Source organism: Phyllobates terribilis, unplaced genomic scaffold (genome assembly GCF_046119375.1).
Source record: "Phyllobates terribilis strain yellow unplaced genomic scaffold, ASM4611937v1 Scaffold_7__3_contigs__length_470593459, whole genome shotgun sequence".
NCBI classification, from domain to species: Eukaryota; Metazoa; Chordata; class Amphibia; order Anura; family Dendrobatidae; genus Phyllobates; species Phyllobates terribilis.
Window position 1 is genome coordinate 386162598 of NW_027362767.1, and position 25161 is coordinate 386187758.

At 43.7% G+C, this 25161-nt stretch overlaps 1 protein-coding gene across 4 annotated transcripts in view; it reads right to left on the bottom strand.

The window, feature by feature from the left end:
* Window positions 1–1298: 1298 nt before the first annotated feature.
* Window positions 1299–25161, bottom strand: part of COQ8B (coenzyme Q8B) — a 37879-nt gene continuing 14016 nt past the window's right edge. For all 4 annotated transcript variants that reach the window (XM_073641491.1, XM_073641489.1, XM_073641490.1 and 1 more), the window contains exons 10-16: window positions 23577–23658; window positions 21129–21222; window positions 20684–20825; window positions 20191–20298; window positions 19083–19148; window positions 18351–18437; window positions 1299–3876 (exon numbers count right to left, since the gene is read on the bottom strand). In XM_073641491.1, coding sequence (XP_073497592.1) covers window positions 3571–3876; window positions 18351–18437; window positions 19083–19148; window positions 20191–20298; window positions 20684–20825; window positions 21129–21222; window positions 23577–23658 — 885 coding nt within the window. In that variant the 3' untranslated portion in view covers window positions 1299–3570. The remainder of the gene's footprint in view (window positions 3877–18350; window positions 18438–19082; window positions 19149–20190; window positions 20299–20683; window positions 20826–21128; window positions 21223–23576; window positions 23659–25161) is intronic.

The following is a 25161-nucleotide window of genomic DNA, read 5'->3' on the forward strand; positions in this document are numbered from 1 at the left end:
CCAATCCAATTTACTTTAATAATCTTGTTAAACCAAGCCCCAAATCTCTGTATCGTCAAAACAACAAGTGTAATCCAAGAGAACATCGGTACAGTCTGAAAGAAAAGCCCACAGAGACTGTCTCATTCTCGAATGATGAGCTGATCATTGGTCGTTCTGCGGATAGGACCTCCTTGAAATACTTGGGTCCACTTTAATTTTTTCAACCTGATTAGTATTTTTACAGAAATTGGTTGGCAGAGTTTGAAAGTCTCATTGTCAAGATGGCTGAAGATACGAGAAAGTTGTTAGATGTGAAAACTAAAGACCTGTTTACACAGCTGATTTCAGAGCATTAATATTCACCAATTGCTCAAATGTCTATGTACAAGTTTACCAGTGAACCGGGAGAGAAACTGGGGGGACATAGCAATTGTTCATATGATTGTTTTTTTCCCCATATAGCATGCATTATCCAACATTGTCCGTCAGCAATCCAGAACCAATTCTACTGAGCCGTACATGCAATGGGCACATAACCGCTGCCATCAATCAGTGACTGCAGCGCTTATGTGTCATACTATTGCGGTCTAATCTCAGATTGGAGATACTAGTAGTAGACAAATACTTTCCAGCTGCCAACTCGCTTCTACTGTTCCAAAGTGCAGTCTGCACTAACAGCTCTGCTACAACCTGGTACCTGACTGTAGTCTCAGATTTGGTGTTCAAAAACCGAATCTGCTACTACCAAATGGGTGTCAGCCTGCCTACTCAGCTCCTCTGTTCCCAGATGCCATGTACACACTTGGCTCTGCACTAAGGTACCCGTTCATTTACACAACTCTACTGTTCCAAAGAACATTTTTGCATATCCAGCTCTACTGATCCTTGCTGTTCCCTGTGCCGTTCAGCATTTTCAGCTCTGCTGCCCAATGCAATCTCCCGCCTATTCATCTCCACTACATCAATGCCTCCAGTCAGTGCTCAAATTGGCCTACCGCTTTAAAGGGGTTGTCCGGTCTAGAATGACAAGTCTGCAGTCACTTTTGTGAATCCACCAAGTGCACGCACTGTGAAGATCCGCCGAGAACGGGGGTCAAGTATGTGATATGGAGACCCGTCTAGTGGGCGCGGCCTCGCTCAGCTCATAAAACCCCTTTAATGAATCTATCTTTCCAGGCGACCCATAACAAAATGTCACCTGAGAGAAGCATTTACGTAGTTTTGCATAGTGAAGTTCATGCAAAAAATAATAAAATATAAATAAATAAAAGAGTACACCCTTGTCACTGCCTCATTACAAAAAGACGACCAGAAGATGGCAGTGTGTATAAATTATTTAATAAATGGACAACATGGTTTTCTTCTCGGGGGCAACAGACAGTCACAGTTCCACGTGAAGTAGATGATCTGCAGTCGGATCAACCACAAATTTAAGAAGATCCAGCAAATAAAATAGAAGTAAAATCAATCAGAGCAGCGTCTGTAATAATAACTGGAGGCACTGAGCACAGGTCAAAACACTTGAAAATAAAGAGAATACAACATAGACCCATTCACTGAAAAGAGACTGAGCTGTAATACCAAACACAGCCCATAGACAATAGAGGCGCTGTTCCTAATAAACCAAAAACTGTGGATAACCCCCCTCCCTTCAAGTTCTGAAGTCGCACAACAGATCAGACAGTGCAAGAAATGATGCAAGAATCCAGAGTCAGAAATGTCTTTACAGAACTGACGGTCCGCGTTACATGTTGATGGTGCCTCCATGAGATACTGTATACAGTAAAAGATATGGACACCTTCAGGGGAGAGGAGGGTGGTAACTTATTTTCTCTTAAATGCATATTTTTGGCCTAAAAATAACTTTTGCAATTGGGCTTCGTTAATAAAAAAAGACTTTACACTGGCTCTCTATTTTCCTGCAGATTGCAGGCTGCTGAATGACTTAACTGAGAATCTGTCAGTGAGCTAGTAATGACAGGTGGTCATAAATCAACTGAGAGGAGCTCAGTAAAATTGTTATTATTCAGGTTCAGTTCATGTTTTTTTTCTGCGTTCCTCTCATTATTTTATTATGCTGTGCTTATATAACACCATCATATTCCGCAGCGCTGTACAGACATTACCATCGCAGTCTCACAATCGAAATTCTCAATCAGTACATCTTTGGAGAGTTGGAGGAAACTGAAGAGCCTTGTGGAAACCCACACAAACACGGGGGAGAGCATACAAATTCCCTGCAGGTGTTGTCCTCGGTGGGATTTGAATCCAGTACCCCACCTCTTTGCTGATTTCTAACCTCTAACAAACTTTCCATCAGAATGAGCTCACTGACCGATTCTCAGTTAACTCATTCTGCAGCTAGCAATGTGCAGGGAAACAAAAAGCCTGTAAAAAAGTCAAACGGTGCAAAATTTTTAATGAAACCCAATTGCAAAAATTATAATAAGCCCAAAATATATGCAAAAGAAAATATTGTCCTAATGTAAATATGCTGAGTTCTGATAACTGTATAAATATATTTTTGTGTATTTCACTACTTGCCCTCTTCTATAAAAGCAGCCGGGGATTAGTGGTCCTTTGAAGGCAACTATAAGCCTGCACAATGCCAAATAAGGGTGGGCTTGTCAGCAGCAGAAGCGACGGACGTGGGTGATGAGAGGTCTGCAAGACGCTAGTTTGGCATAAATCTCTTCCTGGGAGGTGCACTCTGCCAGCCATTTACTTCTTTAATCTTCCTTGTATATTCTGGCTGAAGAAATATAAGCTGTGATCTGGTTTTCTGGAGACGTATCAGCGCCTGGAACCTGTGTGACCTATTTTGCATTGTTCCCAGGGTCTTTCTGTCAACGGGGAAAAATTTCACAGGGAATCCTATCTTTCCGAACAACGAGGCAGCTTCAAAAGGACGATGAATAGCGGATTAAGCGATTAATTAAAACATCCCAAAGACAAGTCGGTGAAAGTCAACCCACAATTTTGAGTTTTCAGAGAGAAAGAGGCTGAAGACATAACATTAAAAAGAAATAAACAAGAAGCCAAAAAAATAAATAAAATGAATAAAAAGAAAAAGTTGGGTCTGAAGAATAAAACTTTCCGGCATGGCTGAGATACCGATCAGCGTTTGGTTCCCAGACGAGACGTTGCTCATCGAGCCACTCCTAAAAGGAGGTTGGACCCTGAAGAAGGACGGGACCTTTAATCTTCCCCATTTAGTAGACGAATTTCACTTTAGACCAATAGTAGCTGAAAAGAACGCACTTAGGACCAGAGCCGGCAGACCAGCTGGTATCAAAACAATTTACGCACGGCACACAGTGATAGAACCGTACGGACAATTCTTTGCGTTAAAAAAAACAAACAAAAAAAGTAAAACTCAAGGCCAACAAAAAAAAAAGAAGAAAAAAAAAAACAAGACCAACAAAAAAGCAAGACCAACAAAAAAGCAAGACCAACAAAAAAGCAAGACCAACAAAAAAGCAAGACCAACAAAAAAGCAAGACCAACAAAAAAGCAAGACCAACAAAAAAGCAAGACCAACAAATACTACTCATGTAGCTTTCTTCAAGTAAAAAATGATGGAGTGGATTAGTCTGCCGTTGACTGGTGGCCCTCTCGCCCGCGTTGTGCCCAGTACAGATTATATGTACTGTCAAACAGCTCTTTACAAAGGATGGTCGCCTTCAGCTTGGCACAGATGAGGAAAGAGCCGGCCATCTTCCGGTGCAGGGAGTAGGTCTCTTCGGGTGGAGGGGTGAGTCTGTGTTTTAGCATGACCGGGATTAGGTCGTGGATTCTTTTGGTTGTGTTTTGGGTACCGAAATTGAATGGCTCCTCCGAGGCGAAAGCCTCCCCTAGAATCATCACAGCGTCTATGTGAGCTTCTTCGAACACCTGAAAAACAAGAAAAATTAAATACACACATCAAAAATAATTCAAAGTAATAGGATAATAAATAGAAAATGAGTCAACTGCCCCCTTGAAACAATAAAAAAGGAACTGTAGCAGTGTGCCACAAGTTATATGTACTCATCCATGGATTAATGTTCCTTAAAGGGGTATTCTCAAGTTTGGAAGCTATCCCCTATCCATAACTTCCTGATCGCTGGGGGTCCGACCACTGGAACCCCCACTGACTCAGAAACCGGTGTGAATGGAGCGGTAGTCGATGAGGCGCCCTGCAGCTCCCTTCAATCCTAATGGGACCACCGGAGATTGCGGAGCGACGTCCTATACGTAGCAATAAAGTGTGCACTTCATCACCACTCCATTCACACAGGCCTGGTTCTTATGGTCAATAGGGGTCCCAGCAGACAGAGCCCCCAGTGATCGGGAAGTTAGCCAAATTTGAGAATACCCTTTTCAAGAGGACGCATCCCCACTTTTGCATTTTTCCATGAATTAATTCTGGAGCCTTTTTAACTCTGTGTGGTTCTGTTCCTTTGTAACTGCTCCTTAAAATGTATGAATTAATTGACAAATAGGTGTTCCCCTATCAAATATGTCCTCACACTGCCTAGCCCAGCAGCACTGACTGAACAGTATCGGGGTTTGTATTGAAACGGCCCCAACTGGTAACAAACAAGCTGTGAAATTATTCATAAAATTCCAGGAAGAGTAATGGAGGAAAGGGACAACGTAGAGTTGGAAGAAGAGATGAACCAAAATTGCTATTTCATCGAAAATGTGGAAAAAACAGACATGCTAGAAGTGCCGACAGTTTGTTCCACACCCTTTAGGCCATTCCTTTTAAAAAGTACTTTACCCCTAGTCCCCTTGCTATATAGATACCTTAGAAGCGGAATATAGACACACTTGACGTGGGGGAAAAAAAAAAAAAATGTTTACCTATGTTTTTGCAATTTTAATAGCTAAAGATAACCATTAAGTTTCAGCCAGCAATTTTCAATCCTTCCTTCATTTTCAGACATCCCGCTATGCAGTTTGCAGCCTAATCCAAGTTCCAGATTTTTAACCCTGGGAGTGTCCCTCCCAGTAATATAGGCTGGATGTTAAATGTCTGTGTGTATGCAGAGTGTTGTGGTCATCATTAGCACAATTCTATACCCATTTTTTTTTTTTTTTTTTTTAAATAAAGGAAAAACAACTTTACTTATTTCCTCCTTACTCTTTTATACCATTCTCTCTGCCCTCCCCAAAACTGTACATGCTTCCTTCCCTTTCCAGGCTTTGGAGATCTGTGCACAACTCCCAACCTCTCCCAACTTATGTCTAACAGAAAAGGGATGGGGGGGGGGGGGGGATAGGAATGAGCAGTATAGGTTTTACTACGATGATTACATAGTCAGAAGGCTGGATAGTTTATTAGTTTTCTTTCAACATCAGTCATCGGTGTGTACGGTGGGGGTCTGCTTTCGAAGAATACTCTTTTCCAGCCCCCTCCAAAAAAGTGAGGCAGTCCGAGGATCAACCATTGCCAAATAGAAAAGTTATGAAATGCTGTCATAAAGGAAGCAATCAAGCTGTAAAATGTCAGTGATATGCCTGAAAAGTCCTTAATGGCTTCCTGTGACACTGGTAAAACCATGGATACGTTCCACAAGGCTTCTGTCCGAAAAATCTAATTTCAGTTAAAATAAATAAAAATAAACTATTATATATAAAACCAGTTTCAGAATATAAGGACCTAACCAAACAGCTCCACATATCTCTTAGAATCAGCAGAGTCTGACTTCTACACACCCCTTCATCTAGACTGGCAAGAGAAGATATATATATATATATATATATATATATATATATATATATATATATATATATATATATATATATATATATATATATATATATATATATATATATATATATATATATATATACATACACACACACACACACACATATATACACACATATATATATACATACATAGTACAGACCAAAAGTTTGGACACACCTTCTCATTTAAAGATTTTTCTGTATTTTCTTGACTATGAAAATTGTACATTCACACTGAAGGCATCAAAACTATGAATTAACACATGTGGAATTATATACTTAGCAAAAAAGTGTGAAACAACTGAAAATATGTCTTATATTCGAGGTTCTTCAGAGTAGCCACCTTTTGCTTTGATGACTGCTTTGCACACTCTTGGCATTCTCTTAATGAGCTTCAAGAGGTAGTCACCGGAAATGGTCTTCCAACAATCTTGAAGGAGTTCCCAGAGATGTTTAGCACTTGTTGGCCCTTTTGCCTTCACTCTGCGGTCCAGCTCACCCCAAACCATCTCGATTGGGTTCAGGTCTGGTGACTGTGGAGGCCAGGTCATCTGGCGTAGCACCCCATCACTCTCCTTCTTGGTCAAATAGCCCTTACACAGCCTGGAGGTGTGTTTGGGGTCATTGTCCTGTTGAAAAATAAATGATGGTCCAACTAAACGCAAACCGGATGGAATAGCATGCTGCTGCAAGATGCTGTGGTAGCCATGCTGGTTCAGTATGCCTTCAATTTTGAATAAATCCCCAACAGTGTCACCAGCAAAGCACCCCCACACCATCACACCTCCTCCTCCATGCTTCACGGTGGGAACCAGGCATGTAGAGTCCATCCGTTCACCTTTTCAGCCTCGCACAAAGACACGGTGGTTGGAACCAAAGATCTCAAACTTGGACTCATCAGACCAAAGCACAGATTTCCACTGGTCTAATGTCCATTCCTTGTGTTCTTTAGCCCAAACAAGTCTCTTCTGCGTGTTGCCTGTCCTTAGCAGTGGTTTCCTAGCAGCTATTTTACCATGAAGGCCTGCTGCACAAAGTCTCCTCTTAACAGTTGTTGTAGAGATGTGTCTGCTGCTAGAACTCTGTGTGGCATTGACCTGGTCTCTAATCTGAGCTGCTGTTAACCTGCGATTTCTGAGGCTGGTGACTCGGATAAACTTATCCTCAGAAACAGAGGTGACTCTTGGTCTTCCTTTCCTGGGGCGGTCCTCATGTGAGCCAGTTTCTTTGTAGCACTTGATGGTTTTTGCAATTGCACTTGGGGACACTTTCAAAGTTTGCACAATTTTTCGGACTGACTAACCTTCATTTCTTAAAGTAATGATGGCCACTTGTTTTTCTTAACTTAGCTGCTTTTTTCTTGCCATAAAACAAATTCTAACAGTCTATTCAGTAGGATTATCAGCTGTGTATCCACCCGACTTCTGCACAACACAACTGATGGTCCCAGCCCCATTTATAAGGCAAGAAATCCAATTTATTAAACCTGACAGGGCACACCTGTGAAGTGAAAACCATTTCCGGTGACTACCTCTTGAAGCTCATCAAGAGAATGCCAAGAGTGTGCAAAGCAGTCATCAAAGCAAAAGGTGGCTACTTTGAAGAACCTAGACTATAAGACATATTTTCAGTTGTTTCACACTTTTTTGTTAAGTATATAATTCCACAAGTGTCAATTCATAGTTTTGATGCCTTCAGTGTGAATGTACAATTTTCATAGTCATGAAAATACAGAAAAATGTTTAAATGAGGTGTGTCCAAACTTTTGGTCTGATATAGATTATAGATATAGAGATATAGAGATATAGATATATAGATACACACACACACACACACACACACACACACACACACACACACACACACACACACACACACACACACACACACACACAGAGTGGGGGAAATAATTATTTGATCCCTTGCTGTTTTTGTAAGTTTGCCCACTGACAAAGACATGAACAGTCTATAATTTTAAGGGTAGGTTAATTTTAACATTGAGAGATGTATAAATAGATAATTTTTTTTAAGCATTTTGCAGTGAGAAATAAGTACTTGATCCCTCTGGCAAACAACACTTAATACTTGGTGATAAAACCCTTGTTGGCATGCACAGCAGTCAGACGTTTTTTTGTAGTTGATGATGAGGTTTGCGCACATGTCAGGAGGAATTTTGGTCCTGTCCTCTTTGCAGATCATCTCTAAATCATTCAGATTTTGAGGCTGTCGTTTGGCAACTCGGAGCTTCAACTCCCTCCATAAGTTTTCTATGGGATTAAGGTCTGGAGACTGGCTAGGCCACTCCATGACCTTACTGTGCTTCTTTTTGAGCCACTCCTTTGTTGCCTTGGCTGTATGTTTTGGGTCATTGTCTTGCTGGAAGACCCAGCCACGACCCATCTTCAATGCTCTTACTAAGGGAAGGAGGTTGTTGGCCAAAATCTCACGATACATGACCCCATCCATCTTCAGTACGGTGCAGTTGTCATGTCCCCTTTGCAGAAAAGTATCCCCAAAGTATAATGTTTCCCCCACCATGCTTCACGGTTGGGATGATGCTCTTAGGGTTGAACTCATCCTTCTTCCTCCAAACACGTCGAGTTGAGTTAATGCCAAAGAGCTCAATTTCTGTCTCATCTGAGCACAGCACCTTCTCCCAATAACTCACAAAATCATCCAGGTGTTCATTGGCAAACTTCAGAATGGCCAGCACATGTGCTTTCTTGAGCAGGGAGACCTTGCGGGCACTGCAGAATTTTAAACCTTTAAGGCGTAATGTGTTACCAATGGTTTTCTTGGTGACTGTGCTCCCAGCTGCCTGGATATCATTAACAAGTTCCCCCCGTGTAGTTTTAGGCTGAATTCTTACCTTCCTTATGATCAAGGATACCCCACGAGCTGAGATTTTGCATGGTGCCCCAGATCGATGTCAATTGACAGTCATTTTGTATTTCTTCCATTTTCTTACTATTGCACCAACAGTTGTCTCCTTCTCACCCTGCGTCTTACTTATGGTTTTGTAGCCCCCTCCACGTCTCCTGGTGTACTGGCCTGTCTCCTGGTGTACTGGCCTGTCCCCTGGTAGCGCCTCCAGCCTCTGGACACTACGCTGACAGACACAGCAAACCTTCTTGCCACAGCTTGATTTGATGTGCCATCCTGGATGAGCTGCACTACCTGAGCAACTTCTGTGGGTTGTAGAGTCCGTCTCATGCTACCACGAGTGTGAAAGCACAACCAACATTCAAAAGTGACCAAAACACAAGCCAGAAAGCATTGGTACTGAGATGTGGTCTGTGGTCCCCACCTGCAGAACCACTCCTTTATTGAGGGTGTCTTGATAATTGCCTATATATATATATATATACACACACTTACACTTTTTAAAGTGTCTAAACGTAACCCTAAATTCCTTTAGTTAGCAAAATCAATCAATTTTGTCTGTGGAGGCAATCACTACAGCGTTAAAATGGCCGTCACCTTATTACATTGACAGAAACTTGTCTTAGAATGTTAAAAGGACAAGTGGGCGTGAGAATGTGCAGTAGAAGCTCAGTCCTCCGCCATGTGTAGGATAGAAGGTGTCCTCCCGATGCATATTCCACTGCTGAAGTAAGAAGAGGCTGCTCACACTGCTGTCCTCCCTGTCTGACCCAATACTGGAGATACCAGGAGTGCTGAAGTAAGAAGAGGCTGCTCACACTGCTGTCCACTGTGTCTATCTGATCGAATACTGGAGATACCAGGGGTGCTGAGGTAAGAAGAGGCTGCTGACACAACCTGTGACGTACATTTTCTTCACAGGTCGCGTCTGGGGTTTATTGACCAGGCTGAGGAGGTGAAAGTCAATTGTGCTTTATAGCCGGCATCTGCCTCTTACAGCAGTGGTCATAGAGAACGCTAATTGCTATTTAACCATTGAAGTGCTGCTGTCAATCACTGACAGTGGAATGTAAATGTCCTGCTTGCTGGAGCTCGCGCACGGGCTTCTGCTGACAATTAGTCCTGCAGACTCGGTTATAAGTGCCATCTGCTGTGTTGTGTAATCTGCAATGCACCAAGTCATCACTTCTAGCCCAAATCCCCAAAACTCACAATGGTCCTGGAGAACGAGAGATTGCCTTGACTGTTCTACAGCTCGGGAACATATCACAATGAAAACATAACACAGCAATGTCCCGTGCGGTGTCTGAACACTCTGCTGTGCGGACGGCGTGTACCAAGCGACGTAGACATGAGCCTTTGTGGTAGGAAAAGCTGGGAATAAATGTACAACCGCCACACACTGTCACAGCCCACAGACAATACTTCTGGCCATTCGGCATGGGCAAGCGGCCATCCCTCGGCCAGAACATTACCTTAAGGATGTTCTCTACGATATATGCACCGACAGCAGCTAAACACGCACGGCCAAAAAGTCATGCAACCCGTAACCAGATCATTAAGGGCAATGGACTGACATCTATATAGTCTTTATTTTAGTATTTCAATGTAATTATTGCTCTCTGTTATCAGCCAGTTTAGGGGAAAAAACATTTAGTAAAACAATAAATTCCAAACAGATCAATGGGAAGTTAGAAGGGTTGTCGACTGAAAACACATCTATTCAAAGGATAGGTAATAACTTGCTGATTGGTAGGGGTCCGACTGCCAGGAACTGCACCGATCAGTGAAACAGGGCACTTTGCAGTGGCTTGCGAAAGTATTCACCCCCTTGGCATTTTTCATGTTTTGCTACCTCACAATCTGAAATTTCACTTTAGTTTTTTTGAGGATTTGTATCAGTTCATGTAAAGAACATGCCTACAACTGTGAACATTTGGTTTTCTTTTTTATTGTGAAGCAAACAGTAGGACAAAATAACTGAAAACTTTAGTGTGTATAACTATTCACCACCCCTAAAGTCAGTACTTTGTAGATCCTCCTTTTGCGGCAATTACAGATGCAAGTCACTTCGAATAAGTCTCTATGAGCTTTCCACATCTTGCCACTCAGATTCCTCAAGGAAAAACTGCTCCAGCTCCTTCAAGTTAGATTGTTTCTTCTGGTGAACAGCAATCTTCAAGTCTGACCACAGATTCTCAATTGGATTAAGGTCTGGGCTTTGACTAGGCCACTGAAAAACATTTACACATTTCCCCTAAAACCACTCAAGTGTTGCTTTAGCAGTATGCTTTGGGTCATTGTCTTGTTGGAAGATGAACCTCCGTCTCAAATCACTGACAGACAAACAGGTTTTGCTCAAGAATATCCCTGTATTTCGCACCATCCATCTTCCCCGTCCCTGCTGACGAAAAACACCAGCACAGCATGACGCTGCCACCATGTTTCACTGTGGGGATGGTGTTCTTGGGGTGATGAGCTGTGTTCGTTTGGCGCCAGACATAGCGTTTACCTTGGTGGCCAAAAAGTTCAAATTTTAGTCTCATCTGACTACAGCACTTTCCTCCATACATTTGGGGAGTCTCCCACATGTTTTGGCAACCTCAAAACTAGCGTTCCAATTTTTTGTGTGTAAGTAAAGGCTTTTTTTCTGGCCACTCTTCCTTGAAGGCCACTACGATGGAGTGTACGGCTTATTGTGGTCGTATGGACAGATACTCCAGTCTCTGCCTGGGAACTCTGCAGCTCCTACAGGGTTACTTTTGGTGTCTGTGCTGCCTCTGATTAATGCCCATAGAGATTGAATGGAGCAGCAGTCAGGTATCCGATCTGCCAAACAATTTCTTATCGGAGATAAGAGAGCCTAGGCAGAGATAACAATTCCCTGTTCTGCCAATCAGAGTCCCAGCGATCAATAGGTTATCACCTATCTTGGATGATAACTTTTCAATTGACAACTTTTCAATTGACAACCCCATCAATGAAGTATGAGGGGCTGCCAGACAGACGGCAAGGTGAAGGGCGGGGAGTCAGATTGGCCATGGAAAAGCAACCATTTAAAGGTAATTAGAGTCAGAACTAACAGGCAGTTAGTTGCCAACTACCTACCTGTTGTGCTCAGCACAGATTTCTGCAGAAACAGAGCTGTCATAGACCGTTCCTGCGGCTTCCGGTGACATCACGTTGACAGAGCAGCTGCTTCTCTTCCGCTTTGTTTCTGGGGCGTGACTGCTGATGTCATACTGATTTACAGCCTGCTCCCCGCTGCATAATTGTGGGGAGCTGGCTGTCAATCAATATGACTTTAGCAGTCACATCCCATCGACAAAGCAGAGCAGAAGAGGAAGAGCTGCTCTGTTGACGTAGAGCAGCTGAATTAATGGCAGGAGAAGTCTGTGATCGCTCTGAGCTGCTGCCAGGTACAACAGGCAGATGGTTGCTAACTAATTAGTTTTAGCCTGTTAGTTTTTTGGTTCATAGTTAAAAAATAATTTGTTCCTGGATAACCCCCTTTAAGAATGAGCGGCATGATTGACCACCGCTCAATTCACACAGGACTCTTCATTTTTCAGGATCTGTGGGATCCCAGTGGTCAGACCTTCATCGATTCATAACTTTCAAACTTGGGAATACCCCTTTTAAACAAGTCAAACTGGAAAATGAGGTGTGGGGAGAACCCTATTACGTGACAGTAAGCAGAAATCCTAAAAATGATAGGAGACAAATGTAGAATTACCTTCGCTACGTAGCTTTTCATTATAAAATGAGTGGACACTTTTTACCCCACGCAAAACCTGCGGCGGCCTGAAAGTCCACCAGAAAATGTGTCTCTTAACAGTTGTACTGTCTAAATGCCCCATGCACATTAATAGTTTTGGAAAAGTTTAATTTAATATCGGCTGACCATCCGATGCAAATGGGGGTCTGCAGACCCTCCGCTGTCAGATGATGCTGGGGGGGGGGGGGGGGGCTGTCGAAGTTTCAGCACAAACGCCCGACCCTTCTGTGTTCAGCAGGATCTGGCAGCGGCTTTCTTCTTCCTCCCATTTGAAAAAACATGAACATTCGACTTATTTCTTTTTCTTTAATGTGACGAAGATGAAAATTTAAAGAGAACCCAAAAGGACCTTACCCGGCAGACACCATTTCTTATGACCATGACCAGATAATGCTGAATATCTCCATCTTCAGAATTGTGGAACGTCTTAGCTAACCTTAATTTAAAGGAATTGTCTGCTTCAGATAAACTCTGAATACCGGGATATCCCCATCTTATAAAGGGAGTGCTAAAATGAGCGGTGATGTAGACCTGCGCCCCCTGCACCATTGACTGAGGCGCGGCGCCCCAGCCACCCACTGTGGGGCGCTGTTGGGTGGACTGCATATAAAAGGCCCTCTTCACTTCTGCATGGGGAGGTGAGAGGGTGATGATGACGTCAAGTCTATGGATGATACAGGAGCACCTGTCCTATCCTAAGGGTGTGAAAGTGATTTCTCCTTTAAAGAGATATTCCCATCTCCAAGATCCTATCCCAGTATGTAGTAGATGTAATAATAATAATAATAATAATAATAATAATATTAGCAAATACCTCCAAAGAGAAATGTAATATAGTTCTTCTGATTAACTATGTTGCTTACCCCATGTGCAGGGCATTGCAGTAGCTTAGGTACCCTTGGTTACGACCAATCATAGTGACAGTTTGATAACCATGGTTACGACCACGAACATCTAACTGTCACTATGATTGGTCGTAACCACGGATACCTAAGCTACTGCAATGCCCTGCACATGGGGTAAGCAACATAGCTAATCAGAAGAACTATAGTACATTTCTAATTGGAGGTATTTGCTAATATTAATTATTGATACACCTACTACATATTGGGATAGGATCTTGGAGAGGGGAATGCCCCTTTAAAAAGTTTAAAGGGGCTGATGGCAGCTCACTGCTCTGCCGGATTGCTGTGAGAACTTAGCGGAATATGCAGAGCTGCAGCCCCTTCATAGGATCGATGAGGTCCCAAACGCTTGACATTTCTAAAAACAGATGCTCCCGAATGACGACATGTCAGTAGAGCAGGGCTCTTCTTTAAAGGCGAAGGCGCGCATTATTACATTGGTCCCTAGACAAACTACACCCAATAAGTAGATTTGCAATAATTTTCTATTTTTTCAGTATGCCTCGAATCATCGCTTCTGTACTAAAACCGGTGTCATTTCACCAGGATATGTCGTCTCATCTCATTTAAATTCCAGTAAGTGAAGCTTTCAGCTCGAAAGATAATTAGCCGAGCGCAGCACAATAGGTATAAAAGGGATCTAATGAGAACAGTCAGAGACGGAGACAATATGACAGCTTCTGTCTGGGCTGTCATTGCTGTGAAGAGCCGTCACTGTAGATTACTGTCAATATCCTGGATACAAGAAAGTTAAAATTAACCTAAAACAATCTGAATGACAGCGCTGCTCCACCTCTGCCTAAATGAGAACGCTACAGGCAGGAAAGTGTTAACGAATGCCCAATAACCCCCAGAAGGTTCCTAAAATGTGACCTTACACCATGTAGAAAGCAGAGCTTGGCATCTTCTTGGGTAACCGGTGCCAGCAGACAGGTTCCTGTGGGGAAATACTTTCCCCTGTGGGATGTTGGAGTCGCTACGATGTTTGACTGAAGTGGCGTGAAAACAATTAGTTCTGCTCCACATGAACATCTTCATTACAGAAGAACAACATAAAGGAGACATCATTTTAACCAAGATGTATAGGGGTCAGTGAGAAAGCAGCAGCAAGCAAAAAGGTATAATACCAATCTAAAAGACTAAAAGCAAGAAGTATAAGAGGTATAATAGCCAACTACAAGACTGAAGCGGCAAGTAGAAAAGGTAAAATACCCAACTACAAGACAGAAGAAGCAACAAGGAAAAAGGTAAAATACCCAACTACAAGACAGAAGCAGCAAGTGAAAAGGTATAATACCCAACTACAAGACAGAAGCAGCAAGTGAAAAGGTAGAATACCCAACTACAAGACAGAAGCAGCAAGTGAAAAGGTAGAATACCCAACTACAAGACCGAAGCAAAAGTGAAAAGGTATAATACCCAACTACAAGACAGAAGCAGCAAGTGAAAAGGTATAATACCCAACTACAAGACAGAAGAAGCAACAAGGAAAAAGGTAAAATACCCAACTACAAGACAGAAGCAGCAAGTGAAAAGGTAGAATACCCAACTACAAGACCGAAGCAAAAGTGAAAAGGTATAATACCCAACTACAAGACAGAAGCAGCAAGTGAAAAGGTATAATACCCAACTACAAGACAGAAGAAGCAACAAGGAAAAAGGTAAAATACCCAACTACAAGACAGAAGCAGCAAGTGAAAAGGTATAATACCCAACTACAAGACAGAAGCAGCAAGTGAAAAGGTAGAATACCCAACTACAAGACCGAAGCAAAAGTGAAAAGGTATAATACCCAACTACAAGACCGAAGCCACAAGCAAAAAGGTATAATACCCAACTACAAGACAGAAGAAGCAACAAGCAAAAAGGTATAATACCCAACTACAAGACGGAAGAAGAAAGCAAAAAGGTATAATACTCAACTACAAGACGGAAGAAGAAAGCAAAAAGGTATAATACCCAACTACAAGACCGAAGCTGCAAGTGAAAAGGTATAATACCCAACTACAAGACAGAAGCCGCAAGCAAAAAGGTACAATACCCAACTACAAGACAGAAGCAGCAAGTAAAAAAGGTATAATACCCAACTACAAGACGGAAGAAGAAAGCAAAAAGGTATAATACCCAACTACAAGACCGAAGCTGCAAGTGAAAAGGTATAATACCCAACTACAAGACAGAAGCAGCAAGTAAAAAAGGTATAATACCCAACTACAAGACGGAAGAAGAAAGCAAAAAGGTATAATACCCAACTACAAAACCGAAGCTGCAAGTGAAAAGGTATAATACCCAACTACAAGACAGAAGCCGCAAGCAAAAAGGTACAATACCCAACTACAAGACAGAAGCAGCAAGTAAAAAAGGTATAATACCCAACTACAAGACGGAAGAAGAAAGCAAAAAGGTATAATACCCAACTACAAGACCGAAGCTGCAAGTGAAAAGGTATAATACCCAACTACAAGACCGAAGCTGCAAGTGAAAAGGTAAAATACCCAACTACAAGACCGAAGCTGCAAGTGAAAAGGTATAATACCCAACTACAAGACCGAAGCTGCAAGTGAAAAGGTATAATACCCAACTACAAGACCGAAGCTGCAAGTGAAAAGGTATAATACCCAACTACAAGACCGAAGCTGCAAGTGAAAAGGTATAATACCCAACTACAAGACAGAAGCAAAAGTGAAAAGGTATAATACCCAATTACAAGACCGAAGCTGCAAGTGAAAAGGTATAATACCCAACTACAAGACCGAAGCCACAAGTAAAAAGGTATAATACCCAACTACAAGACTGAAGCAAAAGTGAAAAGGTATAATACCCGACTACAAGCCCAAAGCAGCAAATAAAAAGGTATAATACCCAACCATAAGCCTGAAGCGTATCGTAAAAAGGTATAATATCAAACTACAAGAATGAAGAAGCAAGTGAAAATGTATAGTACCCAACCAAGAGACTGTAGCACCACGTAAAAATATATAATACCAAACTACAAGACCGAAGCAGCAAATAAAAGGTATAATACCCACCTAGAAGAATTAAGCACTAACTAAGCAGCAAATTAAAGAAATTAAAAAGTACAAAAAAAGAACTAACCAGCGAGTAAAAAATTATATTCACTGTAACAAGGTAGAATACAAAAGATAAAACTGAAAAAGCAAGTGAAAACAATGTATAATACCCAACTACAAGACCGAAGCAGCAAATAAAAAAAATAAAAAAAAGTATGAGATCCAATCACAAGAACTAAGCAGCTAATGTAAGAGAGTATACCCAACTACAGAACTGAAGTAGCAAGTGAATAGGTATGATCCTCAACCAAAAGAAACCTCCCAAAGTGTTTCACCAAGTAGACACTGACCACTGCCCCTAAAGTCACCGATATACAGAAGTAGGTGCCACCCCCGGAAACAGTCAATAAAAGTAATTTTAACTCTCAAACTTCGGGGTTCTCTGAAGGGACTGTGGGTATAGGAGAGGCGCTCAATATTGGATTCACCAAGTACAATATGTCCAATTGAGCAAACACATTTGCAGGGCCCTGGTCCAGGGGCCATGTGGATAGTTTGTGCGGCCGGACCAGAGCGCTGATCTCTGGCATGGGACTTCTGAGGTTACAGTGGTCAGGACTGCTGTACAGCAGGTGCATGCTGCAAATATTGGGGGCATCACAAAAGCAGTAAAGGACTGAAGAGAGGGTACAGGCCACTTTTTGTTGTTTGTTTTAAAAGAATTTATCCCAAAAAAGCTCATTAAATGAATCCTCAAACAGCAGTATCAGTGTGCCATTACAGTAACCCCATACATTTTTTATTACATGAAACCAAATCAATTATGATCTGTGACAGAGCCAGTCAGCAAGAGTTCAATTCTCCTGCAGCACCCCCCACAGGGGAATGAAGCATTATACAGTTTTCGTTCAGGTGAAATGATTGGGTTGTCCATGTAATGCAGACATGTTGGTCCATCCTCAGATCAACAAGGGTAATAATCCCTCAAAAGTGTATTTGAAAATGGTTTTGAAACCCATACAACCCCTTTAAAGCATTAAAGTGGCCATGTGGCCAGATACATGGTCACTAATGGGCTCATAAAATGTATTGGCTCTGTGTACTGCTATGCACTAGGACACCCTGTGGCTCTAAAGTTACGTTTCTCAGTCCTTTTCTTAGCAAAGCAAAATTGCAGGCTCATCTTAGACCCCAATTCTGGCAACGTCCCAGAGTGTCTCACTACTGGAAATCCCTGTGATCAGCACCACCAGGGGACTCACTGGGTACTCTCCGTAGTCCACGAACACTCCTCAAACAATGACGCTACCGATCATGTGTCACTACACGTGACTGATCTCCCCGACTACAAAAAGGTCCTCTCCAGTACCATATCTACAACACCCCTTGAGAAAGAGGACATACATCTCGTGAAACGCGCGTCGGGGTACTGCCATTACCACCATTGTCAACCACCTCCTTGCAGTAAGGACATAATCCTCCTTTTCTTGCCCCTCTTGCCTATGGTCTACTTTGACTTTATATGGTGCAGCTTTACCCCGACCATAGGCATTGGCCCATTACCTTTGATCTGTGAGACCTATTTGCACGGCACATTGCCCTTTACATAGATGAATATGGGTGTTGCGGTATGCTAATATCGACACCCGTCCATTATACTGTCATGCAATTTATTTAATCATTGTCTTTATAAATTGTATAACTTTTTCATTAATTAATAAAGATGTGTTTTTATAGCCACCTAACTCAGTTTCCTCCTAGTTTATAAATGACTTACATGAGTTGGTGTTATTCGGTAATCCAGGGCACAACATGGTGCCCCTTTCACCGAATTTTGAGTATGTTACTGGCCTATTGTGTACACGCATACTTGTAGTGCTACCGAGAAGCAGGTAATTAATAAGAATGGCGTGGAGGAAGAGATTACTGCTGAGAGGGTATATGGCAAGAAAAAAAAAAAAGTGATAAAGAAGTATTGTTGGACAACTTGAGAAATAAATCCCTTTTCAGATTTTGCCACCAAATCCACTCCGGACCCCTTACACCACTTACCTTGGTTTCATATCCGGTCAGAAATTTCATGTCTCTGGACTTTCTCAGGACTTTTTCTCTGTCACCTTCTGCTGCTGCTTTAACAACCTGAACAGTAGAGAAGACAGGGGAAGTCACCAAAAACATTGGCTGCTAAAACAGCCCCATAAAAAAGGGGTCCCAGTAAGGGATTAACCCAACTGGGAGGCATAGTACAAGTTGGAAAATTATTTGTATCTGCACATAAATGTGCTGGGGAGAACGGGGATGGTTTTGTGAAAAATGAGAAGTGAAGGGATCACTTTAGACAACTGTTCTTGTTGTTCCGACCCGGGTAATAGCGCCATACAGTATCATAAAGCCCATCATAAGGTTCTTCAATAATAGGAATCTTAGTAACACATCCTTAAAGGATCTTTTCCAGCCTAGACATTTATGACAGATGCCATAAATGACTGATCAGTGCGGGTCCGACAGGTGCAGCCACCTCTCCATTCCCAGTGGTGGCGCTACTAGAAGGGTGCCAGCAACGATCATATATTTAAGGCGTAGCTATGATCTAAATGTCCAACATGTATAAACCCCTTTAAATAACCCATGAAATACTACAACTCGGTTCCCAAACAATGTGTGGTTATAGTTTGCTTCTGAGGTTCCCATCTGGAGGAGCCCCCTAAAATACAGGGGTTGTTAGCAACGCCCAGATGGCCACCCCTTTATTTACATGAAATATGTGCTGCAAATTCAACTCACTTCAATATATTCATCAGTGAACTTCTCATCAAACCATCGACTAGCTCCAAAGTCCAACAGGTTCACCTACGAAATAAGCAGAAACTATTCATTCCGTGTGGATCGTTTCTCAAAAGCCGAATCTAAAGTTGCTTAAATTTAAGTTAAAAATTTCCCGTTTTGTGCCTACAGCTCCCATGTAAAGCAATAAGTAAGCCTCAAATGATAACGGACTACAAACATTTCTTGTGGAGTCCGATCCTGAAGTCTTATTGCCATTTATATGCCTCTTTTTTTATTATTATTATTAAATCCATTTTTATTAGTTATTTTCAAAGTTGCATAAAGTGAGTTCCCCTTCCTTTAGATTCCCCTCTGCCCCCTCCAGTCCATAGGTGTTCACAAGGAAAGAAAGTCAAGTAACCAAGTGTCCCCCAGTTCTTGGTTACCCACCAAATGTAGTAAGAAGTGGGGGCAGATGGCAGAGAATGTGACAGCAGCATCAGACTACACAGGGTTTGTTTGTAGTCTGTTACCATGGAGATACATAGCTTTGCATACAAGCTGTAGACACAAAAAGTCTGATTCATTATTTATTTTATTTTTTGTCTAGTTTTTATCCCGATTTTAATTTGCTTCAAATTATTCTTTTAATTTGCACTTTTCTTCCTTTATATTCACCAATGCATGTGCTGTTATTTGATGTTCCAAATGTTTATCACCGCCGGCTAATTTTTGTGCAACTTGACTCCAGTCGTTCCCCCCACCATGGGAATGATTTTATGTACCCTTGGAATTTTTGTGCAGATTTTGAGACATTTTAAGAGGAACATGCAACTTTTTTTTTTTTAAGAACAAAAAAAGATCAAAACAAAACAGAAATAAAGAGCATTTTTTTATGCCAACAAATATCACACAACTAAAAAAGAAAAAAAAAACCTATAAAGACTAAACAAGGAAAAAATATTGCAAGTGATGAATTAAGACCATTTTTTCATTTTGGATTCATTGGAACAATGAAAAGATTGGCTGCAAAGGTAGACAAAGTTTTTAAAGGTCACTTAAAGTAAAAAACAGCACGTGTCCATCATGTAGATTTTTGACCAGTGGACTGAGCGGACTTTCTTACCTTTCCTTTATCAGAGTCGTAGAAAAAGTTGGACCAGTTTGGGTCAGTTTGCATGAAGCGGAATTGAAAGACCTCCTGTAAGCAGAGCCGCAGGATGCTGTAGGATATCTGAAAAGCAAAGAACGCTGTAAGAGCGGAGCGTTATCCACAATCAGCCAACATATAATGACCCAATATAACATGGGCAATCAAAAAAGAGAAAAAAAAAGTCTGAATTAAAGTTACCCGTCTTATTTATGTCAGGACTAGGGGCGGACATACCATTTGTGCAACCGAAAAAGTAAGGGAGCCACTACAGACATATGGTCTGTATATCTGGATTTGATGGGTGAGAAGTCAACAAAATTAAAATTTTTGTAAAATTTTACACAAACTAAGGGGTTTGTGGCGGGGAAGGCGGACCGAATAAGTGTGGCCACAGATGAGTCTCGATTACGCCAGTAACATGTACTATCAGGATGTTATTACCCGCCTCCCTTTGTAGCCATCTGACCTGGTTGCGGGTTTCCTGGTCCATCTCCGCACAATGGTCGAGAGGAACTCCAGACACCAGCTCCATAGTCAGCACCCTCTTGGTAGTCAGATCATCAATCACTTGTGGGACTCTGAAGAAAGGATCATTGCTCAGGAGATTCCTAGAAGTCATGGAGAAAATATTTAGTCAAAGCTTCAGAACCCTTATCTGCTCAGCTTCTTCTCTAGTGCCCGCCTAGGACTCTGCAGTCTCCACAATAACTGTCCGAGAACTTCCTGTGCTGGTCTTTCTGGGATCAGAGTAGCACTTGCTGCTGGGAAGTAAAGAGACTCGCTCTCGTGACATCGGCACTAAGGGATCAACAGCGAAGTAATATATATTCTTTGTACTTTCCGCTGGAAGTTTTTTTTTTCCTGGCTCATTTCTTTAGGAACTTGCTTAGACACAATGATCACCGTACTACCTGAAAGTCTTGGCACATTTGGCTTCACGTACGTAGTCACATTCCCAAGCCAGTTCTTTCTGGAGGACTTGTACGCTATTTTCAGGAAACAAACCTGCAAAAAAAACAACATTGGATTAATGGGGCTGTCCAGTGTAAAACGACAAGTCTGCAGTCACTCTGCGAGTCCTTGCGGAATACATTTGCATTGAATGCGCTAGAAACAGTCTAGTCGTATACTGGCCGGGAGCATTCATATCGTCGTTACCGGAGAATCCTCACAGTGCACACACCCCCTGCAGCGAGACACAGACCCGCCCACACCCCCTGCAGCGAGACACAGACCCGCCCACACCCCCTGCAGCGAGACACAGACCCGCCCACACCCCCTGCAGCGAGACACACACCCGCCCACACCCCCTGCAGCGAGACACACACCCGCCCACACCCCCTGAAGCGAGACACACACCCGCCCACACCCCCTGAAGCGAGACACACACCCGCCCACACCCCCTGCACCGAGACACAGACCCGCCCACACCCCCTGCACCGAGACACAGACCCGCCCACACCCCCTGCAGCGAGACACAGACCCGCCCACACCCCCTGCAGCGAGACACAGACCCGCCCACACCCCCTGCAGCGAGACACAGACCCGCCCACACCCTCTGCAGCGAGACACAGACCCGCACACACCCTCTGCAGCGAGACACAGACCCGCACACACCCTCTGCAGCGAGACACAGACCCGCACACACCCTCTGCAGCGAGACACAGACCCGCACACACCCTCTGCAGCGAGACACAGACCCGCACACACCCTCTGCAGCGAGACACAGACCCGCACACACCCTCTGCAGCGAGACACAGACCCGCACACACCCTCTGCAGCGAGACACAGACCCGCACACACCCTCTGCAGCGAGACACAGACCCGCACACACCCTCTGCAGCGAGACACAGACCCGCACACACCCTCTGCAGCGAGACACAGACCCGCACACACCCCCTGCAGCGAGACACAGACCCGCACACACCCCCTGCAGCGCGACACAGACCCGCCCACACCCTCTGCAGCGCGACACAGACCCGCCCACACTCCCTGCAGCGAGACACAGACCCGCCCACACCCCCTGCAGCGAGACACAGACCCGCCCACACCCCCTGCAGCGAGACAGACCCGCCCACACCCCCTGCAGCGAGACACAGACCCGCCCACACCCCCTGCAGCGAGACACAGACCCGCCCACACCCTCTGCAGCGAGACACAGACCCGCACACACCCTCTGCAGCGAGACACAGACCCGCACACACCCTCTGCAGCGAGACACAGACCCGCACACACCCTCTGCAGCGAGACACAGACCCGCACACACCCTCTGCAGCGAGACACAGACCCGCACACACCCTCTGCAGCGAGACACAGACCCGCACACACCCTCTGCAGCGAGACACAGACCCGCACACACCCTCTGCAGCGAGACACAGACCCGCACACACCCTCTGCAGCGAGACACAGACCCGCACACACCCTCTGCAGCGAGACACAGACCCGCACACACCCTCTGCAGCGAGACACAGACCCGCACACACCCTCTGCAGCGAGACACAGACCCGCACACACCCTCTGCAGCGAGACACAGACCCGCACACACCCTCTGCAGCGAGACACAGACCCGCACACACCCTCTGCAGCGAGACACAGACCCGCACACACCCTCTGCAGCGAGACACAGACCCGCACACACCCTCTGCAGCGAGACACAGACCCGCACACACCCTCTGCAGCGAGACACAGACCCGCACACACCCTCTGCAGCGAGACACAGACCCGCACACACCCTCTGCAGCGAGACACAGACCCGCACACACCCTCTGCAGCGAGACACAGACCCGCACACACCCTCTGCAGCGAGACACAGACCCGCACACACCCTCTGCAGCGAGACACAGACCCGCACACACCCTCTGCAGCGAGACACAGACCCGCACACACCCTCTGCAGCGAGACACAGACCCGCACACACCCTCTGCAGCGAGACACAGACCCGCACACACCCTCTGCAGCGAGACACAGACCCGCACACACCCTCTGCAGCGAGACACAGACCCGCACACACCCTCTGCAGCGAGACACAGACCCGCACACACCCCCTGCAGCGAGACACAGACCCGCCCACACTCCCTACAGCGCGACACAGACCCGCCCACACTCCTGTAATCCATCTACGTGTTTTTACTGCTAGAGACGGATTACACTTCATAACAAGCAGCGGATAAGCAGGTTACACAGAACAGAGACATCTCTGCCATTTTCAGAGGCCAAAAACATTATTTTGGGAAAATAAATTTTTTTTAAATTTTACCAGTCATTGTGTTGTCCATCACGAGACCAAGCTCATTGAAATGTCAGCGACTAATTAAATATTTATAAAAAGTAGAAATAAATGATTGTAGTCGGCTCCTCACCGTCTGGTATGGCTACGCTCATCTTCAGAATTGACAGCAGGTTTTCCACATCACTCTTAATGCTCTGAGCAATTCCAGGATACTGGGAAGAAAGAAACGTGGAACAATCCCTGCACAATACACCGTATAGGAAACATCTGCGCCAAGCTCAGGCGGTAATACACTCACAGGGTCAACGGCGGAGACGGCAAAATTATACAATGGACACACCGCTCTAGTGCCATCTCAATCTCATACTTTGGTCACCTGACCACTGAAGCAAGTGATTAGCTGCAGCGGTCAGGCGACTAGAACAGCACGTCAGAGGCAATCTGTGACGAGACATGGTGGTCGTTGGGTGACTGAAAAAAGCGACCACTAGAGCGTCGATTAAGCTTAATGTTATGATTTTAAAAGTATTTTATACCGTTATAAAAAAAAAATTAAAATAAAAAATAAATGTTTAAGGTCGGACAACCCCTTTAACATCCATTCTGAACTCTCTCTACTAATCTTTAGGGTATGTGCACACGGTAAGTATTTGGGGCAGAAATTTCTGCATCTCTTGGTAGGAAAAACACAGCGTAAAATAGGGGCGTTTTTGCCGCTTTTCTTTTTACATGTATTTTTGGTGCAGATTTTTTTCCCCACTCATTAGTATGGGTGAAATGTGCAGCAAAAACACTGAAATTTTTTTACATTAAATGTGCACCAAAATCTGCAAGCCACAAATAAGCAAAGAGTGCACGAGACTTCAGGATTCTCATTGCTGGAAGCAGGAAATCATTCAGAAAAAAATGCAACATGTGCACAGGCCCATAAGATTTTTTTATTCTAAATATGGTAATTACTAGGGGGAAAAAAAAATGTAATATGCTTTACTTACAGTACAGACCAAAAGTTTGGACACACCTTCTCATTTAAAGATTTTTCTGTATTTTCATGACTATGAAAATTGTACATTCACACTGAAGGCATCAAAACTATGAATTGACACTTGTGGAATTATATACTTAACAAAAAGTGTGAAACAACTGAAAATATGTCTTATATTCTAGGTTCTTCAAAGTAGCCACCTTTTGCTTTGATGACTGCTTTGCACACTCTTGGCATTCTCTTGATGAGCTTCAAGAGGTAGTCACCGGAAATGGTTTTCACTTCACCGGTGTGCCCTGTCAGGTTTAATAAGTGGGATTTCTTGCCTTATAAATGGGGTTGGGACCATCAGTTGTGTTGTGCAGAAGTCAGGTGGATACACAGCTGATAGTCCTACTGAATAGACTGTTAGAATTTGTATTATGGCAAGAAAAAAGCAGCTAAGTAAAGAAAAACGAGTGGCCATCATTACTTTAAGAAATGAAGATCAGTCAGTGCAAAAAATTGGGAAAACTTTGAAAGTGTCCCCAAGTGCAGTTACAAAAACCATCAAGCGCTACAAAGAAACTGGCTCACATGAGGACCGCCCCAGGAAAGGAAGACCAAGAGTCACCTCTGCTTCTGAGGATAAGTTTATCAGAGTCACCAGCCTCAGAAATCGCAGGTTAACAGCAGCTCAGATTAGAGACCAGGTCAATGCCACACAGAGTTCTAGCAGCAGACACATCTC